Consider the following 27,074-nt stretch of genomic DNA (forward strand, 5'->3'; position numbering starts at 1 on the left):
TGCAACTTCATCAAACGTCTTATTACCATCCTGTTTCCATTGTGAAAAGTAATGTCCTCCCTTGAAGTTTTCCAGCGCCATTTTGCTTGGAACTTTTTAAGCCCCACCAACTTGACTGAATCGCATGAGAAAGGGGTCAGGGTCCGCGCCAGGAATCACATCACGCATTACTTATGCCGAGGTAACACTTCTTCGTGTAAAACATGGTCCCCCTCCACCCCCTTGCCCACCGCCACAAAATGCACCACGGACTGTTAACCATGACACTGGAATAAAAAAACAGTCTGTATTTGTGTAATCTGTAAAACAAAAATCATTGATCGTTATGCTATAATGAATTTTACTAAACTTATAAAACGGAGAAACTGTATTTATCTTAATACCGCTTGTCGTTTTATTACACTGTAAAACGACAAAACGGTCGATGATTCGTTTACTGTTTTTGTTTTTGAGGAAATCCAAAACGGTAAAACGAAATAACGGTATGTCCCGGGATTCAAATTCCCTCTATGCTATAATTTCACCCTAACGGTGCCCCCACCATTTTGTACCTTCAGCAGCGAATGGCTCTACAAGTGGCATAAATCCCTTTCCAAAATAGAAAATTGTGAAAAAATACGGAGATGGAACATGGTTTGTACGTAACAAACTTTATAAACAAAACAAAAAAAATAACAAATTTAAATGGAATTTTTGATGTTTAAAACGTTTTCTAAACGGTGGAAGTGACCAGGAATCGCCTCAGATTGCACCACAGAGCATCTAAAATCCAAATTTTTTCCGGGGCCCTTAAGCGGGCCCCGGACCCCACGCCGTAAGGGCTTCGCAGGAGCTGGACCCTTCATTACAATAATTCTAGGCCCCCCGGCAAATGGCAGTCTGAATCCGCTCCTGTGACCAGAGCGCATATGTATCCTGTATCTGAAGTTTGGCCGTAGGGGTGGGGGCGGTTTACACAAAGATTCCCAACGGATGAGAATCATGAGATCCAGGGGACGAAGCTGAGTGATTTTAGCCAATAACAAGAACAGATCCTAGCACTTCCGCAGCCCGTGTAACTTTTTCTCTTGAATTTCTTCTTCTTTTTTTGTTTAAATGCTGTTGAGGGAGGGGACTGCCCACATTGACCCCTTTACTCATATGTTCATCATACTCTAAAGACACAGAACATTTTTTTCCCGATTTACTATGCTTTAGCTCAAAAAGATAACTGATGGTCGTGGGTTCACGGCCCTTCGAGTTTAACCCGTCCAAATATACCCTCTTTTATTTCTGGCGCCAACACAAACTCCTGACTTTTATTTTAGCGTAAAGTTTAGCCCACTGATACTATTTTTTATTTCTGGCGCCAACACAATTTACCATCTTCATTTCTAGCGTCGTAAATGACGACATCCAATTTTGAAACACCCCCCTTGAAAAAATCCTGCGTACGCCACTGAGCGCGACCAAATTTAACAACCTTGACTCCGCCAAGCTCATCAAGATACGTTAACACTTTGTTAATATAATGTCACTTGATTTTGTTTTTAAAAATCACTTGCCTCTAATCAGAAACGCGTTTGCTAAATGTTACATGTTGTAATACAATATATGGATTGGAAGCCAACATTTCATTGGCTGTAGAAATCCCACCGCCGCCATATTTTTTTTCTAGCAACAATTAAGGCCATGCAAAATAAAGGCAATAAATAACAATACAGGGTGGTGTAAAAATGAAGGAAACCAACTTTTGTCAGCAATTTTCACCTACTTGTTGAGCATATTTATAAAAAATTCAATTTAATGGTATTAAAATATTGTTCACATAAGTGACGAAAAACTGATTGTAAATGCGTGTTTGTTTCTGAGATATGATAGTTAAGAAATTTCATATGCCAAACTGTTTGCCCACGGACGGCTTTCAGCTCCGTCGCCAGCTCCGGGCATTGGGGTTAAAAAGAGCCAAAACTTTGCCTAAAGGCTTTCACCAGTTTGCAACATAATTTCCCCTGAATTGATAGTTTGTCGAATATATTTTCAAAATATGGGAAGATTCACGAAGTTTCAATTTGACACGTTTTACATCACACAGTGGTAGTTAAGACGATGAAGAGAGTCGATTGGAAAGCACGTACATGTAAAGTAAATGTCACTGTTCACAGAACACAGTTAAACAGCACCAAAACTTAAGTCACAAAACCAAACGTTTGTCTCAACCTGTATCGTTGATACATGTATCTATCTCTGACGAAGATGCAAACGCATATATATTAATTAACGAGCCACTGTACATTGTTAATACTCGTGCATTTCATTCGACAGATTAATCACTCACCGCTTCGTCACAATAACAAGCACCTGTTTTCAAGTACAATTAATCGTTGGGTGCCCGGCAGAAGGGTATGAGCGTTATGACGCAAAAATCATTTTTAAGAAAATTGTTTTGAAAGGCTCCAATGTTTGCCCACGCGTAATATGAATCCAATGTTCTCCCACACGTATTATGAAATTTGTCACACGTATGAATCATAAGTTTTGGAACAACACTTGTATTAATTTCTGACGAAAACGATTAAATTTCATTAAAGTAGAGGCAGTTTTCTGCATAGGCCCTTTTGCTGCGTGATCACGTGTTCGCACATAAGGGCATACGCACATATGACCTTCTGCCGGGCACACGACGGTTCGTTCTTTCAAATTGTTTTTACAGAATGCTACAGATAATCGAAATGACAAGACTGAACAATTATTGGAATGTTTCGTCGAACGATAACCTACAGCTAACTTTCTTTGTATCAAAAATTTACATTTTTCCGTTGGCGAGAAATACCATTTATATTGTGGTATGCCGTATTGCCCTGGCAACCAGAAATACAACCCAGAAATTAACAACACCCGCCTGTCTGATTGTATATTTAAACTCATTTTCATAATTAGGGATTGGTAGTTGTCAGTTAAGATACCTCATAAAGTTGTGTATGAAATATGGAAGTTATATAGGTGAAGCAGTTGATAAAGACCTTAAAACAAGTCTAAAAAAGAAAGAAAAGAAACAAAACACAGAAATATTAGGTTCTGTGGAGGTTCCAGCATTTAGTTTCAAAAAAAAATAGTCATATTTTTGTCCGTTGCCTTGGAATAATAACGACCATACCAAATCCGAAACTCATTTCCCATAAGTATAGAAAAATGTAATCTGGAAGGTTAATTTCAGTTTATCGTGATTTCAATGTAAAAACAAGTGCAGATTTATAGCGCACGTATACAGATTACAATGTATATACACAATTTTGTACAGTAGATACATGTATTGATATGACTAGAATTCTCCAAACGGTACAAAATGAAGTTGTACACGTTCCGTGGATTATGTTCTATGTAGAGTGCACAAAAGCAGAGCGCTGTAACCAAGGACCGGGGTCAATTGGGGTCAACTTAATTACAGACATTAGAGAACCGACCATATCCCTCAAAGATGTTGGCAGAATAAATTATATGTAGCACCAAAATAATGTATATAGTTAGGAATACGGCGTTGCAGCTTTAATACTGCAAAGGTTTCTACCATAAGAAACTGCGTAAACAACGACTTTTCCTCTAAAATTCAACGCCTTTCGCTTTACATTCAAAGCGTTCTTAAAAAAAATGCATCAAGAATCTAAGGCTTCCAATTCGAAATGCAAAGGCCTCCAAGCACGCCTCGGACATTGACATATGAGACGGTTCGCAACTTCGGCAAAATGGCGACGGCACAACAAAATGGCGGACGGCACAACATGACCGACATACAAGACTTTCAACAAAATACCTAGCTGAAATTTACTACAATGATTTCTTCTGATAAAGAAAATGCTTGTCAGAATGTTACCCCTACTTTCGCGGAGATTACGAGGGAGAAATGTTCCTATACCTCAATTTTTTACTGGCACCAAGTTGCTCTGAAATACACTGTACAGCATTACCGTTATTTTGTGAGAACATTCGCACTCAAACGTTATAGCATAAAACAGAAAAACAGCAGGCCTTACCATGCAAGTTTTTTACTTCGACAAGTCAGGTCCAAGCCCTCATCTTGTAGTTACACATTTGCCACTTACACGCGACGAACATTGCACCAGTATTGTTAAACGTGTGGCTACCTTATCCGGCAGCCATGTTTGCTAGTGCTTTAATCGCCTTACCTTGATGAATTTAAAAGCTGAATGGTTTTGCACAAAAACTGCACAACCCAAGCTTGGAAAAAATGTCCTACACAAAGAGGTTTGTCCTCAGCGGTATGCGTAGGCCTACTTCTTTGGAAGAGCGTCAATTGTTTCGTTTTAAGCCTAAGAGAATTAAGTACCAAGGCGTTCGAAAAAAATCCTTCTGGAGGCAGTGCTACAAATCCCATCCCGAGTAAGAATAAAGTGGGTTACTTTTTTTTCCAGAGGGAAATATATCCCGAAACCTGAAGAGGAACTTTGTTCTACACGCGTTAGGGATAGGCCATGTAGACACAGGTTCACAAATTAAGTTCGCATTTCCCAAGTGCGAAGTCATTTAAAATCTGCCAGGCGACTGCAATGCTTACATTATATAGCAACCTGCCTATAGCGGCCACTTCATGATCAGACTTGGTGGCCACTTTACACAGGTTCACATTAAGAAACACAAGAATACCAAAGTCACATGAAATAATTTTGTGTTGAAGAAAATACACTTCTATCACTACATCCTGGCAGTGACGTAATTTGCCGCCATCCTTAACTTCATACGGTCCTTTTGCTGGACCAAAGTTGCTTTTGACATAGAAAGAATAATTAAACATACTTAATTTCAAAACAAATAGAAAACAGTGTGTTGTCTTCAAAAAATAAATAAACACAGGTAGTTAAGAAATATGTAGAGGCAAAATCGAGTTCTGAAACGGATAGAAGGAGGGGCGGGGCACACTGGATATCAAAAGGGGCGTCTGTGCAAGTAGCTTGTATACACTATGGTACACTATGTACAATATTATATGCCAGATAGTTTCGCTCAAGATGGACAACTCTCTTTTTAAGAAGAGTCTATGGAACTCGCAATATGTCCCATTTCAGACTGGTACCATTGTCGTAGTACCAAAGTCATAGTGATCATAGTCCACGAGGAACACGACAAACATGGCCGCCGTATTCAATGTTAGATTGTTGGTGTATGATACCTCCAGTAATGTTTTATTCTCACTCTTGGTTTTCCTCATATTCGGCATTTGGTTCCTTGGCAGTTGTGTGTACGGGCGTCGCCTCTGATATCACAATGGTGGCTGCGGGTTTGGGAGGATTACCTCCTTCCTCCAAGAGAGGTTCAACCTCGTCCGCTTCGTTTCCTTTCTCAGTCCGATCCCATTTACCGACAGTCCCGTTGTTCTTCACGACTTGCATTTCCAATTTTTCCTCGCCGTCCGTTTTCTTCGCGTCCCCGTTGGCAACGGTGCCCGTGTTCTTTCCCTGCGTGGTGGCGCCCCGGTTGCCGGCCTTGTTGCCCTGGTGATGACCCCGGTGACCCTGGTCGTCGTCATGGTAGCAGTCCATCACGGTGTCATTGTGGGCCACACTGCGCATGGTGCTCATGCAGGTCTGGTCGTCGTACTTGGAGTAGGACGAAGTCCGAGGCTTGGCGCGCTTGCGGTTCAGACACGACGGGCTCTTGTGGCCGAATCGACGGCGCCACTTCCGCTTCAACACGGTGCGGACCTGGTGAAGGAGGGGGAAGGGAATGGTTTGAGAATAATCACTCATCAGCCATGGGCTAGGCTGAGTTCCAGCGGTCGCCGCACTTAAAGCAGCAGCACGACGAAGCTGTGTTGCCGCATCGTTGGTACCATCTCCTGCGTAACACGGTAATCACCTGCCAAGCGGGAGAAACATCACATCTACACTGGTTTCGCTTTCACCACTTTTTTTGAGAAGCAGCTCGTTTTTTTTTAAAAACTCATACAGATTCGTCGCATGCAGACAATATTTTATCCCAACAGCCGCAGCTAACACAAACACTCATGCATTTTGTTTTAGAATAGGTAGGTGTCGAGGCTCTGTATTCATAGTGCTGTTAAGCAGAGAATGATGGTAAGATAATTGTTTTGCAACAAAAACCGTATTAAAATCAGCCAGAAGCAGTTAACACATTTGGCATTTGTCTGTTATGCTAAGCCAGAGTTTCCAGTGCTTAGCACAGACGAATGCTTAAAAGCGTTTTGAAAATGCCCCTCAACTACCAAACAGAATCCAGATACACGCTTTTGTATAAGTCACGAATAGCCAAATACCACACGGCTTTCGTTTCGCATCGGCCTCATGATTCACAAATGCAAACCAATCGTACCAAAAGAAAAACTGACCCAGACTTTTTCTCAAACATCGTTTGTCTATGTTTCTCTCGTTCAACTTCGCCCTTGGTAAACCAGACTTCAGAATCTGAACCCTGAATGCTAAACTGACGGATGATGTCCCAAAATGATGTACGAAACGATAGCCGTGTTGCAGGGTGGCATGCGATTCAGATTTAGGGTATGCATGTAAAGCCTCCAAAGAATACAAGATTCTACCTCTGTGTTTAAGAAGACGTAGATAACAGCTACGGCGAGACCTTGTGTGCCGGCCAATAAGGTACTGACGTACTCAAAGATGAGCTTGACGATGTTTGGCAGGTTCTCCTCCAGGAAGGGCCGGCACAGCATCAGGACGTAGCCAACTCCCAGTAAGACTACCAAGAAGAGAGTTGCTCGCGCAGCTCGCCTGTAAAAACAAAACGACACACAAAAAACTCATCGAAAAAGTCGAACTATTTGCCACAACACCCATCCATAGTCTCACGATTGTAGCCTCCCTTAGTTTCTCCTCCAGCTACTACATATATTCTCACTGAGAGTTATGGCTCTTAATCAATACCAAAATGATCTTTCTTGAGAACGAAATAAAACCGAATACCAGGAAAGGAAATGAGTGTCACACAGTATCGAATTTCGACGTAACGAGGCCGCGCTGTCTGGTCACGAATCGTACCTCGGTCCTAATTGGTATCCAAACACCCCATTCTTGGTGATTTATCAGCGCAAGTATCAATATCAAGAAACAAATACGAGAGCATCAAGTCACAAACTGAAACATGACGAGAATTGTTCACGTCAGACAAGCGTGCGGACGTGCGACGGTCAGTCTGTGTTTAGTATTCTCAAACACTTCCTCAAGATATCAGCCTTCTTCTGAAAAGAGCCGTATACAAACACTCATCGCAAGGACGCGAGCAGAGAGCAAACAAGGCGGTATTTTTTTCCCCTTGAGACGGCGGGAGATGCTCCGGTAACAACCCGTTGACAAACCCCGCTGTTTACCTGTATTGTTTGATGTCACTTGTACGGTTACTTTGCATGCGTAGCTTGCTCATCAACAGACGCACGATGTTTAGGAGGAAGAAACAGTTGATCTGAAATGGGAGATGGATAAAGAGATAATGATGATCATTAGCCTTCATTTCCGAGCATTTGGTCTGATTGTATCGTGTGAGAGTTTTGTGGCGTCGAGAAGGCAAGTACGTGTACATAAGTAGCAACTAGGCCATTAGGCCAAGGAGAAAACTGTTAACAGCTGAGCAGGAGAAAACTTGAAGTTATCAAGAACAGTTTAAGTTATCAGTCAAATTGAACAAATCACCTGACGCGTCTCAAAGACTTTGTCTGGTACTCCTCGATGATGACTAATTAAGACGAATTAAATGCACGCCAACTAAATGAGAAACTAATTTGTTTTCTGGCTCTTGTACCAACACTTACATGGATTTTCAACACGACCCACTAAGATTAAGATTAAGGGGGTCTCGATGCGATGCTAATTATAATGAACGACCTCGTGTGGTTAATTAGCGCAGACACGACACAGAGAGATTCTAATCTTTGCTAGCATAAGGTGGATTCTGAACGAGAATGCTGTCGTTACAAGGCACGCCAGGTATCTATCATCTACATAACAGAACAAGCATAGGCGAAAGCACGACCCACGACATCCATAACCAATTAATCCTTCCCAGTCAAAAGTCAAAACGGCGAGAATCCACCCCAAAGATTCAATTTCTATAGTATCAGATAATCCTTCTTCACCAAAACTTTGTACTCTGCCTTAAAACTGACGTGGTTAAAAGCCTTACAAAAGTCGGAAGAAGGAAGGCTATCACTGCCTGAACTTAGAAATATTGACCTGCCTGAAAAAAGGCGAATCCTTTGAAAGATTAAGTACCTAGAGAAATCATCTGGCAAAATTAACTATCTCCCATTGACAAATCAAAACTCAGCCTTACAATCATGGTACAACCAACTTAAAACAACTCCTAGGAACATGACTTTAATGTGCTTACGTTCCTCTCATGGCAATGGTTATCAAACAGCTCACTGATGAGAACCATGGATGTTCACCAAAGTGACACCAACAATGTCTCCGAGAAAATACCTTTCAAAATCGGTCTGGAAATGCTCTGGCGCGTGACAGAATCTCTCCGTCCGGCTCATGTAGAGCAATCAATCTGTAACACTACCCAAGTCTGGCAATAATGACGCTGTAACAACCCGCAGGAAACAGAGCTCAAAAAGGAATAACAGATGATGGATAATGTTTTGCTTGCCGTGATCTGGCGGCCATCAATAGCGCAAAGTTATCGGTCCTGCAATCAATATGAAAGGTGATACCTCGCGAGTCAGCGAGGCACCAGTGGAGGCGAGGTGGAGAGACAAATACGGAGTACGATACACGATTTTATCGGCTTGGTAAACTTTGCACATGGAATGGGGGAAAAATGTTTTCGCTTTAGGCATTCAAGTACGCTTACCTATGTAGGTCAAGCCATTCATGCCACCATTCCACAAGACCCATTTATATGACTGCTCAAGCAGGGAGTTCAAAATACACATGCAATGACACGCCAAAATCGTTTGGTGTCTCTTTTGATATAAACACTATGCAAACTATCAGACTTTTTGGCTCAAGGTTCTCAAATGTCTTTCTGAAAGAAGTTTAACAAACCTAATTGACGGTTAACAGACACTCACCACCAACACGAGGAGAATGGGCCCAATCACGCAGACGTATTCGTGTACCACTGTGGTTTCCACTGTATAGTCGATGAGATCACTGAAAACATAGAGATACAATAATAATATTATATCTCCCTTGTGTATATACAATCGAAGACATTGAGTGCTTTTTTTTGTTCATTTGTGGTACAAATGAAATGTGTGTGTGTGAGTTTGTTTCTGCATTCAATGGGGAACGTTGAACAATAGAGGACAATAGGGTCCCCAATTCCCGAAAGGTCCCCAATTTGGATTTGTGTACAAAACATACCTTGTGTATATAAAATGGAAGACATTGAGTGTTTTTTTTCAGTTGTGGTACAAATGAAATTTGTGTGAGTGAGTTTGTTTCTGCATTCAATGGGGGACATTGAACAATAGAGGACAATAGGGTCCCCAATTCCCGAGAGGTCCTCGAATTTGGATTCGTGTACAAAACATATGGGAGGTCTTCTCTAAAAAGTAAGAGTACAAACAAAAGAGGGACAATAGGGGGTCCCCGATTGCGGCAAATATACACTTGTCTGTGTGTGTTTGAGTATATTAGTGATGTCTCTGCGTCATATGATTGTATGAAAGAATAATTGATATGTAAAGTATGGAAAATACTTTCCGTATAGCTTACCCTTCAGGATACAGTGCAACAGAGACGATGGCCCAAACTCCCACGAAAACCAGAGGCATGGCTGGTAAAACAAAGAGACACACTCTCTTCAATATTACTTTGCACAGTGAACACTTCAATAAGGCTAACGGTTCACCAGTGGCCCTCTGGAGGCGAAATACACAAAACTTGAAACAATGAGAAAGCTCACGGCACCATTTTAATCGCAGTGCATGCACATACATAGGTTTGTGCACATTCAATTGAAGACTAAACACACACCTGTCCCACGGGGAGGCTTAAGTTCCTAATATCACAAATTAGTGCCCTCACTTGGCACGACAGTAAACGAACAGCGCCCTCTAGGTAGATGCACAAGCCCATTAGATAAAACTTACCCCAGCCGATGACGCAGTATACCAAGAAGCTGATCTTGTCTGCGTCGATTCTGAGAGCAAAGACCACCAGCGTGTGTAGATAGAGCCCCTCAACAAACATCCAGAAGTAATTGGTCTGCTCGAAGTAGTAGAGCAGGAACACGACCACTCGCTTCGGGTGCTGCAGAAAGGTTTCACAAAGGTTACCTTTACATTCTAACAGTAAGAAGTAAATCTCGGTAGGAACAAGGACTGATGTAAAACGCTGGAGGGCGCTCGACCCCTCTTCCAACGATACACATCTTCCATAGTGACAACATCATGCAGTACAATAGTTTAAGTGCTCCGTTTACCAAAACCTGATCACCATTGTAACAATAGGTCTCAAACTCAGGCAATTCTTTTTTGTGCCGAGCGTACTCCGTATCGCGAACAATCTGGCCCATTTAGAAAGTATAAGCCACTTACGTAGCCTCGATAACGACTTACAAGTCACTAGAAAAGATGAGAGGCACATTTGCCCCGATCTGATGATTTCTAAACTTCAGTGACTGATTTAATCTTACCACTCGCAAGAAGAAAAGCCGAGATTACCTGTCACTCTAACTCAATAATTGATACTGAAATCCGATTTCATGCCTTGGAAAGAACGTTTGACAAATAGTCACGTAAATCAGAATAAGACATGAAATCGTTCTTGTTTCGCTTTATGAATTCGATTATTATTCTGATTTTCGGCAGCCAATCAGATGATTACTCTCAATCAGATTCTAAAATAGACATGAGGAAACTCCTAGAGATATTTGAGATCTTGAGACAAATCTTTGTTTCCCGGTTTAAGAAATAAAATTCATCAGACAGACAGTTTGGAAATCACAGAATATATTTTGGTTGAACAGAAGTTACAGCTGGTCTTAATACAAATAGCATGACGCTGATAACAGGCACCGTCTATTTAGAACTTGTCTGTCAGTTTACACATTCTGAGCTTGGATCCTTTTACGTCATGAACCCTGAAAAGTTCTAACAAAACCTTTTCCCAAACTTTATCCTAGGTAAAATACCCTCGAATTCGTTTGGTATTCAAATCGACCTACGGAAGCCTATTCAATACAAAGTTCAAAGACGTACCAAAGACTCCAAGACCACAACGGGAGGCTGGATGAAATATACCATGTACTTCAGCATGAAGGAGCAGATCAGATGCAAATGGATTAGGTTCCTCGTGCAGCGTAGGGTTCTGTAAAGGTCAAAGGTCAAAGGTAAGGTCCTACAATAGCATGTGCATACAAAGGATGCATCACATGCGAAAAAAATAGTTCTGTATTAACGTAGGTAGGAAAGTAGTTTATATGTTTTGCACCTTGACGTCTTATAGGTTATGTGTATTGATTGAGCAGGGATGACAATAAATGTAAAGTCTCTTCTCAATTAAAAGACTCACAAACCCTTCTAAAAAACTCCTGACAAAAAGAAACCTAGTTGACAGTATATAATTCACGTACCTTGAGGTCATGAATATGATGAAGGCGACGGCGCATGCTGCAAGCGACAGACCGTATCCCAGATTGAGTAGAATGCCGACAACCTGTGGCAAGCGTGAAAAGGAAACGAAAGTTACAAATAAGAAGACTAATCGGTAAATATGTTAATTCACACTAAGTTTACAAAGGGGAGTTTTAACCCTAAAAGGGCTGGTTTATTTTGACCATCTCTCAGCCTGGGGGGGGGGGGGGGCGCATTCCGCCCCCTAAGATCTCGGGCATCGAGTGACGAACATTTTTGAAACTCGGTACATGCATAGAGCAACTCTTCACAAATATACCCCAAAAAATTCAGGACTATAGGTCAAAGGGTTTTGGAATTATGGCTAATTAATTATTAATATGTACGAATGGCAATTCTGCTCTGAGCACACGACGTATATGGGAAAAATTTTGGTACCAAAAGATGCGCAAGGCTCGAGGGTAAAAAGTCACAATTTTTTTCAACGCTATCGCGGAAAAACTTGAGGAGGGAAGGGGGCGGATTCCGCCCCGGCCCTTTTAGGGTTAATTTTAGTTCAAAAGATCAAAACCTTGTGGAATGAATGTCAATAATAATGATAACAAGATATCGGACCAAAGAAAGAAATCATGGATGGACACAGAAGTACACCGCATGTTGATGATTACGGAGAAGGGGCGGATTCCGCCCTAGGCTCTTATAAGATTAAGCCTACATTCCTTAAGTAAACTGCCGTCCATGCATGCAGGCCAATTAAACTCCGGAATTCAATTCCAGAGTATTTAATCACTATCACTTTATTTGTCATGTTACATTCTCGTTCTAATTTCAGATCGATTCCAATTCATTTCTGTATCATTCCTCGTTACACTGGTGTCGTGCGTGATAACCTTGTCGGGAATAAGACTCGGCAAATCCCAGCGAGTCGCAGGAATTCCGACGCCGTTCACTGAGGCAGTCAGAGTGGGCGAGGCGACCAGACGCCATACTCACTCAGAGCACAGCGTTAAAGGAAGGGGGTTGACAGAGATGGTAGAAGCTAGTGTGCATAGATGTCCAAGCGAACCTCTGATGCGGTGAAACTCGATGTGACCATCACTGTGATCGCAACGGTCTCACAATTATCATATCAATTAAGGGCAATATAAGACATTTGCTAATTAAGCAGAAAGAAATTTGCTAACAAAGAAATGGGTTACCGGCCCGAATGTTTTCAAGTATATTGCCTGCATGATGTGCCTGTTCGTGGCAGATTTTTCCTTAGCACATGTATTTCCTCAATAGCATTTTCTATTAACGTTAATCGGCCACTCTGTGTAAGAAGCACTCTAACAAGTATAATTGGACGCTGGAGGGCGTCCTGCTTACCTCACACTGGACACATCGGCACTCCCCCTGGCCTCCGTAGATAGCAAGTACATCGTCCACCTTCCATGTGGCGTTCGGGAAGCATGTTTTGTGAACTGTTGAATCAATACACGAAACGGTGAATCTTATTGAGCTACTGGGCTGCACCCCGCTGAATCAATACCCAAAAAGCAGTTCAGCAGAAATAAATGTAGAGCAACCAACAAAATAGGTCAAATGTAAGAAATCTGTGTCGAGTAATGTCTGTGGCTGCTTTGCATAGGCCTACCTGAAGTTGTTTGGTATCGGTCAAACATTGCTGGGCAGGTCAGCTCCGCAATGACACCCGGGGCGGTGGGTGGCCAACAGGTTATACCATCAAATTGTGCGCCGCAGTGAAAGTCTAGATAAAACAAAACAAAATGGAATGATACTTGAAACAAATGAAAAATCAGGAGGAACAAATTCAGATGTTACATCTCTGAATGCCATTCAACAGCAGCTTTATATGCAATAAGGAATGACTTGTGAGAAAATGAGAATTTTAGATTTAAGAGCTCTGGAGGGTATCTTACGGTGACCTGCTTTAGGAAACTTGCAATAATTATAGAACCCACGAATGAGATTAGTGTCCTTGAGCAACTGATTTTACTGACAGAACTGCTTTCCTGAAAAAAATGAGACAATGGCAACCTGTAAAGGTTATGTTTAACATAATGTGATGCGAGTTTGACAGCAGCTACGAGTGAGAATATGTCGCCGCTGAAGCTTTCAAATTTTCTATTAAAATCCACAAACGCTTAGTTTGACAGACTTCGTAATAGCCGGTTCTAACCATGGATAATATTTGTTATTTGTAGTGTGGCACACTCCAAAAAGTCTCCAAATACTTCCTCCATTAACGACTAAAAGAACAAACATAAAACCTACGCTAAGAAAATACCACACATTTAGGGTTAGGTTGGGTTATCATTAAAATCTATGTTCAGACGGGTAGGTGAAATAGCCTGCATGTCACACCCTAATTCCCTTAACATGCCGATACAACGACAGTCTGTGTATCGGCATGCTAGCCTTGCTCTGGCCGCCAGGCTAGGCTTTCCGGTTTGTGGAGTGCCACGCAATCGGAACGAGGAGGCAATGTTGACACTGCACCGCTGAGGTACGTGCTTTGCATACAAGAAACACTCCTCGGCCCCAGGGGTCGAGGTTGAGTCGATAATAATGCGGAGGTACAGGGAGGGTAACACTGACTCTATGTGTTTTACCACCGAATCTTATACGTAAAATACGCTGCAAATCAACACGACTCTCAATAAACGACTCGATCGATACTCGTGGAAGTTCAAATTGCATTTTAATCCGGATTAACCACTACATGTAAAACCTATTTAGTTAGTAATCGGAGCCAAGTTCAATCGTTTAACTTAAAAACAGTATAATGTAATCCATTAAATACATTAACCATACACATACCAATTACTGGATGATTAGCTTTATACATTCAGTTACAACTCCCTATAAGAACTACAAAGGGACCAAGTACTTGCAAGGACAAGCACACACGCCGTGAAACCTTTCACGTTGCTTGAGGAAACGAGGTCCGCTGTAAAGCTACGGCCTAAATGTCATCGATGTCTCTGTGGAGCGGTGCATTGAGATTTTAAACAAAGGCTTTTAACCTATCAATTTTCCCATGAAACCAGAGGATTTTGCAGGTCAAAAAGCTATCGTAAACATGCCATCTTTGAATCACCAGCATTCCAATCTATCTTTAAAGCGCAGAGCATAAACAAAACCTGTAAATTTGTGGTTTTCAACAAACATCAACAGAAGCTCTTCTTTAAAAGGAACACCAAAGCTCCAAGCCTCCCTGCTGAATTTTACCTCCACGGCAAAATTTCAATACTGTCATATAGGACCAGAGCTAATCGAGTTCACCTCCACAGTCACAGCCGGCCGTGCCGTCCGTACTTGCCGGACAATTACCGGTCGTGCAAGAACGCCGTGGTAATTTATCTGATTCTGTCTTCGGAGAGGCAGGTTTCATCTTGGTCTTTGGCTGAAGATGAGGAGACTAAAAGTCATCATACAGTGAGTCATACTCAGGGCGAGTTGTCGAAGGCTTCCTAAGTCACGTTCCCAATATCGATTCTTCTTGATGTCGATACTGGATCGTCATTACTTTCGATCCGAACATTTTCTTGGGTGTGTGCTTCTACAATAATTCCATGTCGACATTCAGGAAGGAACACATCAAGGATTTCTTAAACCAACACTGCTAGATGGAAGGAATGAGATGTTGTATCGATTCCTTCGAATTCAGAAACCGTCACCTTCTACGGATTCATAAAATTTAAAAATAACTCATTCGAAACTTGAGCCGAAACAAATGTCATTCAACACTGTACCCTGTCATTGTAGCTGTTTTGAGGGCCCTTCGTTTTATCTCGCCAAAAGAAACCTTTCCGAAGTACGGTCCCCGAAACTACCCTGCCCGAAGCGATCCCCAGCCCACGACTTCACTTCCGACGGAGTGGACTTTGATGTCCGGTCTGCCGGACATGCCAGTCTGAAGAAGCAGAAAATGTTTCTGCAGAAATTGTTTTTGCAGAAGAAAGATTTCCGCTGTGTCAACTGAAACGATTTATAATGGATGAGGCTCGGGTTTCATGATAGCGACGAAATATCTTATACCATATATCCAACGCCTAGGGCCACTTTCGAAATAAACTCCTCATGCTGTCCCTGTACTTACTTTACAAGCAAGATAAATCCCCGTTATTTGGCCACGACTTTCTTCCCAGGCATCTTAAAATTGTCAAGGAATAGTCGGCAAGGAATATCCGTTAAATGTAATTTGCCAAGAGGAAAGGAAGGAACTGGTATCAGCTAACAGTCATCGTGTCCCGACCAAAACGTTGTGAAATAAAATGCTGCGATTTTTAGGTCTTTGAGGTATCGGCTGAAGGTACCCTTGTTTGTTAATCTTTGAAGTAAGAGTGGGACTCGAATAAGTATAAATCCGATAAATTCATCAATAAAAAGGTCATCGCAATGAAGCATAACGGAGTTTGAGTGCAAACATGAAAGTTAAATATAATGTGTTAGTCAGGCAAACCAAATCAGTATAGCAAACGAAAAGGCGTGAGTCTTCTACAGTCTAGCAGGAAAGAGGAGTCTTATCAGGCTCCATGTGCCGGATTTAAGACACCCTTCTCTACTTTGTCCCCCCCCTCCATCAGAATGTTGCTAGATAATCCCCAGTACTACATGTAATAACTTCCACGCGAGCGGTTCCCTGTCATAAGTACGCACTGAGAGAGGCATTAGCTCCGAATGACGTCTGAGATAAATTTTATCAGCGGGCGAAATCGCATCATTCGAAGATGCTAGGAGCAAACTGTCGAAGTTGTCTTTCTTATTAAAATAAAAACCCACTTGGACTGAACTCATCAGTGTTGGGCTCATCCTGCTCATGTTGCGGGCGATACTTGACACAAGACTTGTCGCAGCTCATTGAATCAGTCCCCTTTTCGAACACCTCATCAATTCCGAGGTTTTTTTCTCTCTATCCTTCACAACTCCCAGACAATCGTCTGATCAAGCCCCAAGGAGAAACTGATCGTACTCGAGTTGGCAGTTATGACATTAATTGAGATCGGTTGTGGCTATCTGCAATTGGATGACGATTAAAATAATGAAACCTAGGATTTCAAACTGCCGAGCCTGAGGGGGATATGTCACAAAAGACGACGTTCGATCAAATGCTGTACAGAGTTAGGATACAGAAGTAAATTTAAGACTCTGGCGATAAGTGGGCGGCAAAGAAGTGAATCATTGACAAGCGGCCCATGATAATATTATACAACTAAAGGACCATGATAATTTTACAAATAAAGGACTTAGAACTAAAAAAAAATATTTTCCTTAGAGATATCCTTCAGGATTGAAACTAAACATCTAGTTAACATGAGTGCAGACTTCAAACGGCAATGTTTCTGCCATATGTAAGTGAGTTGTATACAGAGGGTGCCAAAAAAGTGTAACATTCAGAAAACAAATAATTAAAACTGTTTAATGTTTATTTCCTTCAATGAAATTATATATTACATTAAACCCTGACTATTTCTCAATCCACTCCTTTTCACCCCATTCCATTTGGGTCCCTAGATCCAGGAATACAATCAATTCAGTGAAATGGTGTACATTTTACTTGGGCCACTCTCGCCTGGACATGCTGAATCTGGGTTAAGCATTGCATTGAAAAGGCACTGAAGTTGGTGACATCACAGGTGATTGTTTACACCCTTTCACTTAACTGATTGTAGGTCTGGATCTAGGGACCCAAATGGAATGGAGTAAAAAGGAGGGGATTGAGAAATAGTCCAGCTTTAATACAAAATATCATTTCGTTGAAGAAAAAACATTAAACAGTTTTAATTATTTGTTTTCTGAATGTTGCACTTTTATGGCACACTCTGTACACTGGGTTTATAAGCTAAAAAAAAATACTTCCTGTTGATGTTCGCAAACCATAATCAGAAAGATGCCAAGCCGCAATGAGCATCACTCAAAGCTGAAGGCTCTGACTCCAACAGGCTGAAACTCAATAACCACCACCCTCGAAACTTTAACATCTTAACAAATATCTCACGCGCGAGGTGAAATCCTCAGAGCAGCGCCCGACTGGTCAGGAGATTAAAATGAATAGTCTTAACGCCTGAGAGACCCTCTCTTCTGATATCAAGTATCTAAAAGAAAGACTCCTCTTGATTAAAGCACTTCGCTCGTGGCATCTACCCGCCTCCGTGCGGTCATCCCAGGCAGAAGAGGACAAACAAGAAGAGAACGGGAGAGTTTCTATCAACGCTCTCAACATATTGGCCGCATGCAGTCAGAGCTAAGAGAGACATGTTGACAGCCAGGGTTTACGAAATTGAAATTTTCCGATGCCCAGGATGGGAGGGTTGGCGTGATTGCGTCAGGACTCCTACAACTCGTGAGTCAAATTAATCAATTCCGAAGCTTGTCCTAGTCGACTCGAAGATCCCGTCGGCGAAAAAAGGAAAACGGTCTCTGGAGAGTTCAATGACCCGTGGATACCACACACCAAATCTCTCTCCACCAATTCCGAGCAAAACAGAAGAGTAACTTGGACATTTTCCTGGGAAAGTAGGCTCCCTTTGGAATATGCAGTTCAAATATAGAGCCGGAAAATGCGTCTGTGTTTGTCTTCTGATCAAAAATGGAAGACGGAGCGCTCTACTGGAATGCGCAATCGATGAAATATTGATCATGAAAAAAAACATTACGCTCTTTGATATTTTTGGATCTTCTAACTTATATTTTCGTCTTTTTTGGATCGCCTACCTAAGAACGTTAAAATAATTCGTGAAGAGAAACATGCAAAGAGGTAAAACGATATGGTTTGAGATACTTGAGAAATAAACGCATATCCTGAGAGAAATTGAACTTACAAAGTGGCGAAAATTTGACCATCGCAGAAAAAAGAGCTAGTTAGAGGCAGGATGCTGAGGAACAGACATAAGAACCAAACAGGACATAATCGTCTTGACATTTTAGAGACATACACATTGCCATGCACAGTTACATTCCAGAACTTCCGGAAAGTGTTTCCATGTACAATCTGAATGACATACAGAGGTATCCTTTACACCTTACATGCCTATTGTGGACCTTCCTTTGTATTCGTATAGTTAAGAAAAACTGGGGGAAAAACTCATGTTACTCCCACTGTGAACACTCTTTGTATCATGAGTTCCTTGAGTGTTCCTCTTCATTTTGCGACACATAAACCTAACCCCAAAATGCCTCCAAACCTGTTTTCCAGAGAGGAGGGGAACCTAGTGTGGACGTGTGCAAGTCCACAAAGCGTTCACGCTTCCACTGGACCTCTTTTGCTCACAGGTCCAAAAAGAGTATGTAAGGTTAGAACACTTAAACTTATCCCTATACCCTTTTCAGAACACAGTCTGATTGTCAAAACAAACAGACAAACAGACACATAGCTAGCTTAATGAGGAGACGGTATATTCCACAGACAGACAGCGTCCGCAGCATCATGGGAAATACACCCTCAACAAAAAGGCATACAAAAATAACCCGAAATGTCTCGGCAGACCCACGCAAATAGATAACTCCCCTTAGGGATAGACCGGTACTGCGCGAGGCGGGAACAGACTGCGCTGCACTGTAGGGCGAATTGGGCGCGCTCTCTGCAAAAAGGCTTCTAACAGATAAAGAGACTTATTAGCAGATGCTTCCAGACTCAGGCAAGACCGAATGAAGGATCGGTTGCATCTTCAAGTACTTGGACAGACACCTTGACGACTTTTAAAAGTCCGGCACAGAAAGGTCGCCCTGCCGAAATCGATGTTAAAAGCTTCTCTCACTCAAGTTCTCGAGCACAAAAAGTGTAGAGAGCATAACACAATCACGCCAACGTGTTGCTGGACAGAAGGTGTCAAAGACACGGGCATGAGGTCCTTCAAGGTTGAAACAGAAACACTCTAATTGCCTGCTCCCTTGGGCTATCTTCCAATTTCTAAATCCGTTGTAAAAACTTCGATATTGGGTGATAAAGAACACTCAAATTGATTGGTAAGATTCACACCTCAGGGATAGACTACATGCAACACGTGCCGCCACAAACACTCCAAGAAGACAGATACTTTGACGAGTGTAAGAAAGGATGTTAGTTTGGAGAGGGTACAGTAGTACTTCCAAGGAGATCTGAACCAACGTGGTAGCACTTAGATATGATCGATACATCGCCTAAAAACTTGAAATTATTCGGTTAATTCAAACAGTTGCAATACTCATTACAGATTTGGAAGTCTCGAGAGGCCAAGAAGAGGATCGATACCAACGCTGAGAAACTTTACCTCATTCGATTATGCATGCTGGCACGATACCAAATTGCGAATAAAGGTTTTTTTCGAGAGCCCGGCTTGAACGGGATCGATACCAGAGTGCGTTAGCAGTTGTGTAATAACGCACGCAGTCCCTTGCCGATGGTAGAGAGGATTTTCTTTGAATGGACCAGGCGACAGCGGGAGCTCGTCGTCGAGTGGTGCGTCCGTTTACGGACTAGCGAAACTAGACCACGTCCAGGCATGAAATAAATACCGGCACTTCAGTCTATTTTTACGGCGGCGTCGGCACTCCAGTACGCCCCATTCAAGCCAAACCGTACGAAGCAGGAACTTCCAACCGATCGGCCCGCCAGAATGTTTTTGAAATCTGATAACTTTCCAGCGAGGTACTTTGGTTTCAATTTATCATCCTCGACTCAAACTGTCCGAGTGTTTTGAAGTTATCGTAATATGAGAGCAAAACACAGGTATTCGGAACTCTAAAATGCTGCACTTACCGCAGCTAATTAGTCACAATTTGTTATGACAAGCGAACTTGAGCATTTCAAGGACTTCTTTTACTTCATCCACCAATCAAACACGACAAAAGAACTGGGGAAAATCGTGCCAAAACTTAAAAAAAAAAAAAAAAAAAATATCCAACACTTCATCCAAACTACTGATGATGACGTCATTGGTATATATAATTATATACTTTTAAATTAAGACTGCGTATTTACTACGTCTCAAACAAGAAAGCCACTGCTACAAGGTTACCCCTTATTTTTTCAACAGAGGGGGCTGTTCACTTAACCAGGGAGACATCATTATAATAGAGCAAGTTCGGTTGCGAGATATAGTTAACCATAGTTCGACTAACTTCGCTCAAGCGAAGGACGGTTTGACTACTCTATTCGACTATTTGGAACCACGCCACATGGCATGGTTCCATCGCTGGTGACCAATAGCCGCACGCATCATGAATCACAGCAGGGAGGTAGGACCAGGAAGTTTCGTGATGACGTTTTGACTAGCGTTTGACTAGAGGCGATCGCACGTTGCTAAGTGCGCAGGCGTATAGGTTACGTCACGAATCAATCACTAGTCGTCCGAACTTGTTCATTTATTAATTCAATTCACTGAGAGAGACATTTTATGCGGACAGTGCACTCATGATACTGCTTCAAGACTTGACAATCCCCACCAATAACTAGCCTTGCAAAAAAAATAATACCAACCAAAACCCCGCTAATGCTAACTTATCATGTTTTTAATACTGTTATTATTACCTTTTCTTTTCTCTTTGGTATTACCCTTCCAGCACATTCACTCTCCCGCCACAAATCTAATTATTAACCGGCCAGTTTGGGCGGCGTTGACTCAGCTGGAAACCTGGCGGCAAAACTCATAAAAAACTCAAACTGCGGAACACAAAGTGACAGGATGCGGACAAAACTAGGGGCGTAAAACCAATTAAGAAAGATATAAAACCTCAATCGAAAACATGTATGGCTCCACGCGCTTAACATACTTCCATTGACAGCTGATTATAATAAGACCCGACATTTAGTTTGAGTCTTCTTTTAGTTTTTTTTTTTAACACTGGAGCAAACTAATGAAAAGTTGTATTACAGGGCATTTTTACTAACAATATGTTACACCAAAAAGTGAAAGCTCGTTCGTCGAAATGCTGTATTGTCTTATGTCGTGCCGAAAAGAAAACCACACACCCTTGTGAAATCAAGGAATAGCTCGGTTTGCACGAAACACTACACTTGAGCTGGTTTTAATTCTAGTACCCCGTTGACGCTAAAATGAATCCAATCAGAACACGACCTGCGTCTATTACGGTTCTCGCCTCTCGCTCGGCCGCCGAGTTTCCAACGATTGCCAATCTTCTCGCCCACCCATCCTTTCCTTAATTGAAGGAACTGTTGACAAGCTTTTTTGAAAATTAGAAAACAGTAGGGGCAAGCTAAATTAAAAAAGGCTTTGACGCGGCCGACAATTACGAGCAGTACACGCGCCAATGCTCAACGTGATCAAATAAAGAAACTACAGACTTCCGTTTTTTCCGTGTAAAACCAAATTGTGAGAGGGATACATTTGTACTTTCCTGAGTTCTAACCTACGACAGATTTTGTATAAAAGGCCAAAAAACTTTGCCAAATTGGTAAAATGTCTTTGTCAATAATGTAAGGGAGAAGCTTAAGACAAAGATACTGATACATTTGGGCCGAAACCATTAACTGAAACACGATTAGCAAATACATTAAATACGAAACTATTGATTTATTTTATTTTATTTCTTTTCTGGTAATGAATCGAAGCCATACTCAAAAGTACCCTAGGCACTGTAGCTCGAAAGCCTGAAGAAACCTGTAGAGAGGAGACAATGAGAAGAAACTAGTTTTAGAGGTGGGAGGAAAACCCCAGAAGAATATTCTGGGGAAAACCCACGGAATCAGGTAGGGACTGAAAACCCAATCCACATATTGGACGAGGCAGGAATTGAACCCGGGTCATAGCGGTGGAAGGCGAGGAAAGCAACCACTGCGCCAACCTGACTCCCTCGGAATGGTATAAAAGGATTCAATCAACATAACACTTATCAGAAACTACACATCTCCATCAGTTAAGTTAATTTCTGACTGGGGTTTATTATTCCTCTTTAAGTCTCGCTTTTAATTCATTCATAAAGTTGATTTTCGCTGATAACTTGCACGTCGAAAGTCATACGTTTGACGTACATTGACCACTCACGAAATTATACACCGCCCTTTTCAACTACAGATCGTGTAACTAAAACTATCTCTAAACACTCACTTCCAATTCATCCAAACATTACTCACGTCATCTGACCCATCCTATCCATAAAGTACACATTCATGAAAAGCTATACCCAAGACTGTCCTCTTCTATTACTTCCTTAATGTCTTAATTACAGCCGTTCATATTGCTTCGAGCACCGAGCCTCAGGAAAAATAAGATGAAAATAAGATATCCTTGCAAAAACAAAGGGTAACACCCTTCGCATACTGAGAAAACCTGCCGAAGAAGTACCCCTACACATTATACATGCTCCTTTGGTTCGCTAGACGTCCGCATGAGGCAGAGATGGAAATCGAAATTGAAAGTAATTGCAATTTATTGAGGACTAAAATATCTCTGAGAGCGACCTACGCGGGGCCCGCGCAGATAAGGTTTAGGCACTTTCATCTCAATTTATCAACAGATAAACTTTAATTTGCTGAAATACATCTGCGCTGAATACTGGACAAAAATGTACAAGGTGGCGCCAATTTGCATTAGAAACGGTATATGTGTGTTTTCCAGATGTTTTTACCAAATTCACCCAAAGATTGGCATTCACATTGGTCATTTTTTTCAACAATCCTACAAAAAGGCACTGAATACTTAAAACTTGTTTCCCTCCTTAACTATAAGACAAATTATTCACAAGGAATGCTAAATACTTGGTATCACTTATATGTCAAAATATTTCTATTTGTACCAAAAAAACCTGGAAAATTAACACCCATTTTTCGATAAGTTGTGTGGGGCAGTTAGGCGATAAAGGTAAATCACGGCTTATTTCGTGCAATTTTCTTGTCACATCGCGACGATAAGAAGGATGATATTTTATGTTCCAAAGGTCGTAAAAAAGTCGGCAGCGCGTGCCCGTGTCTTTGATCTTGGCGCAGTGTCAGACGGGAGCATAGTATAACCCACGTCATTTAGTCCAATGGATTCTCAGCGTCTGGCGAAACGAGCAAAAATAAACACCGCGGGCGCTAAAAGGATGCGGTAGCGGGCAATCTCGTCGCAGTCTGGCCGCGGTTTATACAAGAGGTACATCGCTTTTTATGTGGCTGAAGAAAATTTACGGCTGAATAGAGAAGATGCTTTACGATTCCGTGTTTTGATAAGGCATATCTCGGACGGCTGGGTGCAATCATACTGCGGATGCTTTTGGTCGTTACAGTTCTAGAAAATAACATTTATGCATGGCCCAATTTCGTTGACAGTCTTCACACGTCCACAGCTGTTGAAATGATGTCATCCAAAGTATCAACGAAGTTTCACTTCAACTTAAGCTTTCCCTCTGGTCTTAGTTCAATCTTCTCACACTCATGTTGGATCTATTGGAGCTAAAATATTAACTTTCGTTCTATCCCAAGAATGCAGTTCTCATATATTGCATTTAGCCTACAGGGTGTTGCATGTTTATAGAGACTTTTAACTTTGTTTTCCCCATTGAATTTAGTACCCGAAAACTTGTATTATCATTCATCATTCAATCATCATTCAAGCATTCAAAGCAAATTGTTTTTACTCCAAAGCAGAATCCAATAACACTCAATTTCTACGAACCAATTTTTAAACAGGAATCTTGGCGAGTTTGATTGACGTAGTCTTCACCACTGTTTTCATTATAGATTTCAATATACCACGTTTAAGTAGCACCATCGAGGCTTAAGTTGCTGCACGAATAGCCCAAATCAACGCCCACATCGCCGCAAGTTTACAAGTGGCGCTCTACAGCCTCCCCACTCTCAGTAAATAGGCTTTGAAAATGAATACTGGCAGAAATAGAGAAGAAAATATGCCCGAAATCACTTTAACAATGCGAACACGAGTAAGAGGAATCCCATGGTAACCCCTCCAGCACCTTGTTTACCTCTCCCTTTATGACCCAATATCCATAAAAATGTTGGAAAAGATCTATAAATTAGAACCAAAATGGGAAACCTGAAGATCGCAATTATTAACCACATTATGAAGAACCCTGGCAACGGATGTAATTTGGAGAAGTCTGTACCGCGCGCAAATACAAGATCACACGCCCGACGCATCAATTGGTGAATGGAATGGCTGTGTTTGGGGGAGGTCATTCCTCGCCGCACTTGGACTTGGTTGCCAAGGTGACATGGAATTGGGGCATTAAGAAGCAGCCAATTTGGTCCCGCTCACTGATTAGGTGATTATAGCGTAGCTGAAATCAGTACCAGATATTAATGTGCGCCAATTCAAAAAGGAGTTTGCAATTTTTGGCTGCCTCCATTTTTGTGTAGTGCATATGCAGAGAATTTAAGAAAGTTCATACAAAGATGTCAAGGTAAAGTCAAAACGAGTTATCAAAGTCTTCAGAAAAGGAACTACTTGAAACGATACAATGAAGTTTGAAAAAAAAAACCAATGACGTACAAGAAGAACACTTACCAATTTAAGTATGATTTTTAGGTGAACATCAAAGAACAATATGAGCATCCCCTTAAAGTAGACAGAATCCTATATCAAAATGGCGGCATTTTTACCGCGCAAAGCACTTCACTCATGCGTGCTAGCCACTAACGTGATTTTTGCAAGCGCAGACACGTACGTCAAACATCGAGCGCAGAACCCAATGAGCCGTAGAAATACGCGAAGGTTTACCGCAAATGACATTTTCTATCACTTTTTGATCAGTGTTTGCGTTGACATTTGAGGAGATGTGACTGCATCGTTAGACGAAGTAAATGGCATGAAACAACTATGATTAGCAATGCAGCACGATGTAGAACCCGGGCCTCGGCAATAGCCTGTTAGTGTGGAGATATTGATGCTCGTTTGCGAAGCTTGCTATGATTTTGTCTTGAAGTGTTCTCTATAAAGGTCGGCAATCATCGTGTGAATGGCTTATCTTTGGTAACTTCAAGCTGTCATTTTTCCTTTTTGACAGTGTATTGAACGCATAACGGCATGACATGGTATTTCATTCGCTCATGGTTGGTATAAATAATCTTTTCATGACAGTCATAGGTAATAAAAAGGATCGCTTATCACCCCAAAGGCAACAAAATTCTCTCATCAAAAAACAACGAATACATTGCAACTGCAGAGTGTTCACGCAGGGCAGTGGCATTCTTCAAAAATCTATACAGGCACCTCGTAATCTCAGTTCAATATATTTTTTTTTTTTTTTTTTAGTCTGGCGCCATTTGAAGTTCATTTACGACATGTCGACAGGTAAAAGGTCCTACAAGATATGGCAAAATGTGTTGTTTTCGACTTCAAGCTCACACGACGCATTTGGTTAAAACCTCAGGCAAAAGTCATACTGTGCAAATATATCGATGTTCGCTTACATCGCTAACAGCGAAGCATGGACAGGTTTGAACAGCTTCATAAAGGTAGGGGCATTCTTGCTGTTCCATGAAATTGACGTGGGATCGAATAACGTGTAATGAAAGCTGCTGATCATGTTTTTTTGCGTCAACTGTTTTGATAAAGAAGAGCAATGTTGCCAAGAAAGACGTCACAAGAATGGATTGCGGGCAATGAACGAGATAGCAAAGGAATTCTAAAGAACCAGCGCGTTGGATAATGATCAAAGGCAGTTTCACAACAACAAAAAAGAAAACAAACTTTCCAAGACGCATGGTTGAATCAAGTTCATATCAATTCAACACCACTCCACCTGACATGCATTGCCCGAGCTATAAACAGTCAATATACAGCTGCAGCAATGATCGACAATCGATGACAATCGCAATACTCAATGGGGAGAAACAAATCATGCACAAAATACTGCTTAGTGCATATTGTTTTGCACTGGAAATAATCAAAACGATTTGGTTGTGCTTGTGTATACATGGGCGTCGCCAGGATTTTTTTCTAGAGGGGGCAAAACACATTTTTCCCCAAACAATTCTTGTATTTCTCAACATATTCTCGATTTATCAGTTTTAGAGGGGGGCAGGGACTTTCCCCCCCCCCCCTCCAACCCATTAAATTTACACCACTATGATTTCGCGTCTCTTTTTCTTTTCTTTCTCCATTGACTGTACTACAATACCAGTCAACAAGCCTATGAGAAGATATAGTGATGAGCACACACGGAAAATGCACCACACGAAAACTTATGATGTATAAGGGTTACACTATCCGGGGTCTATCACAAGGGGGTCTCAAAGCCACGGCAGACCCTCTATCTCATTACGTCCTGTCTTCACGCCTGCGTAATCTTCCCCCATTATGGCCAACGGTGTCGCTTTCGCTCCCCCTAGCCCACCTCATCACCGACTCGGATTCCCCGCAGGGGTTTCGTATCCTCGCCAGCAAATCCAGACCACAAGACAACAATAATGCGCCAGGGAAGAAAGAACGAACAGAGGCAGGGAGAAAGGAGAAGGAAACTGGGATTTGCTTTTGCTCCCTACTCCACTTCCACTCGGGGAATAATTAACCCATTTTTAACCTTTCTCGCGACAAACCCTCTCCCTTTACATAAACAACAATGTGAATAAGAAACGAGGGCA

The 27,074-nt window shown here is 41.7% G+C and overlaps 1 protein-coding gene across 1 annotated transcript in view; it reads right to left on the reverse strand.

Annotated features, from left to right (window-relative positions):
• Positions 1 to 2,272: 2,272 nt before the first annotated feature.
• The window catches only part of LOC119719254 (corticotropin-releasing factor receptor 1-like), a 50,952-nt gene continuing 26,150 nt past the window's right edge, over positions 2,273 to 27,074 (reverse strand). Inside the window, exons 3-12 of the mRNA XM_038188630.1 lie at positions 13,185 to 13,298; positions 12,917 to 13,011; positions 11,548 to 11,630; positions 11,174 to 11,282; positions 10,064 to 10,223; positions 9,687 to 9,747; positions 9,038 to 9,119; positions 7,334 to 7,425; positions 6,548 to 6,737; positions 2,273 to 5,696 (exon numbers count right to left, since the gene is read on the reverse strand). Coding sequence (XP_038044558.1) covers positions 5,184 to 5,696; positions 6,548 to 6,737; positions 7,334 to 7,425; positions 9,038 to 9,119; positions 9,687 to 9,747; positions 10,064 to 10,223; positions 11,174 to 11,282; positions 11,548 to 11,630; positions 12,917 to 13,011; positions 13,185 to 13,298 — 1,499 coding nt within the window. The 3' untranslated portion in view covers positions 2,273 to 5,183. The remainder of the gene's footprint in view (positions 5,697 to 6,547; positions 6,738 to 7,333; positions 7,426 to 9,037; positions 9,120 to 9,686; positions 9,748 to 10,063; positions 10,224 to 11,173; positions 11,283 to 11,547; positions 11,631 to 12,916; positions 13,012 to 13,184; positions 13,299 to 27,074) is intronic.

The sequence above is a fragment of the Patiria miniata genome, unplaced genomic scaffold (genome assembly GCF_015706575.1).
Source record: "Patiria miniata isolate m_02_andy unplaced genomic scaffold, ASM1570657v1 HiC_scaffold_8, whole genome shotgun sequence".
In the NCBI taxonomy this organism is placed as follows: domain Eukaryota; kingdom Metazoa; phylum Echinodermata; class Asteroidea; order Valvatida; family Asterinidae; genus Patiria; species Patiria miniata.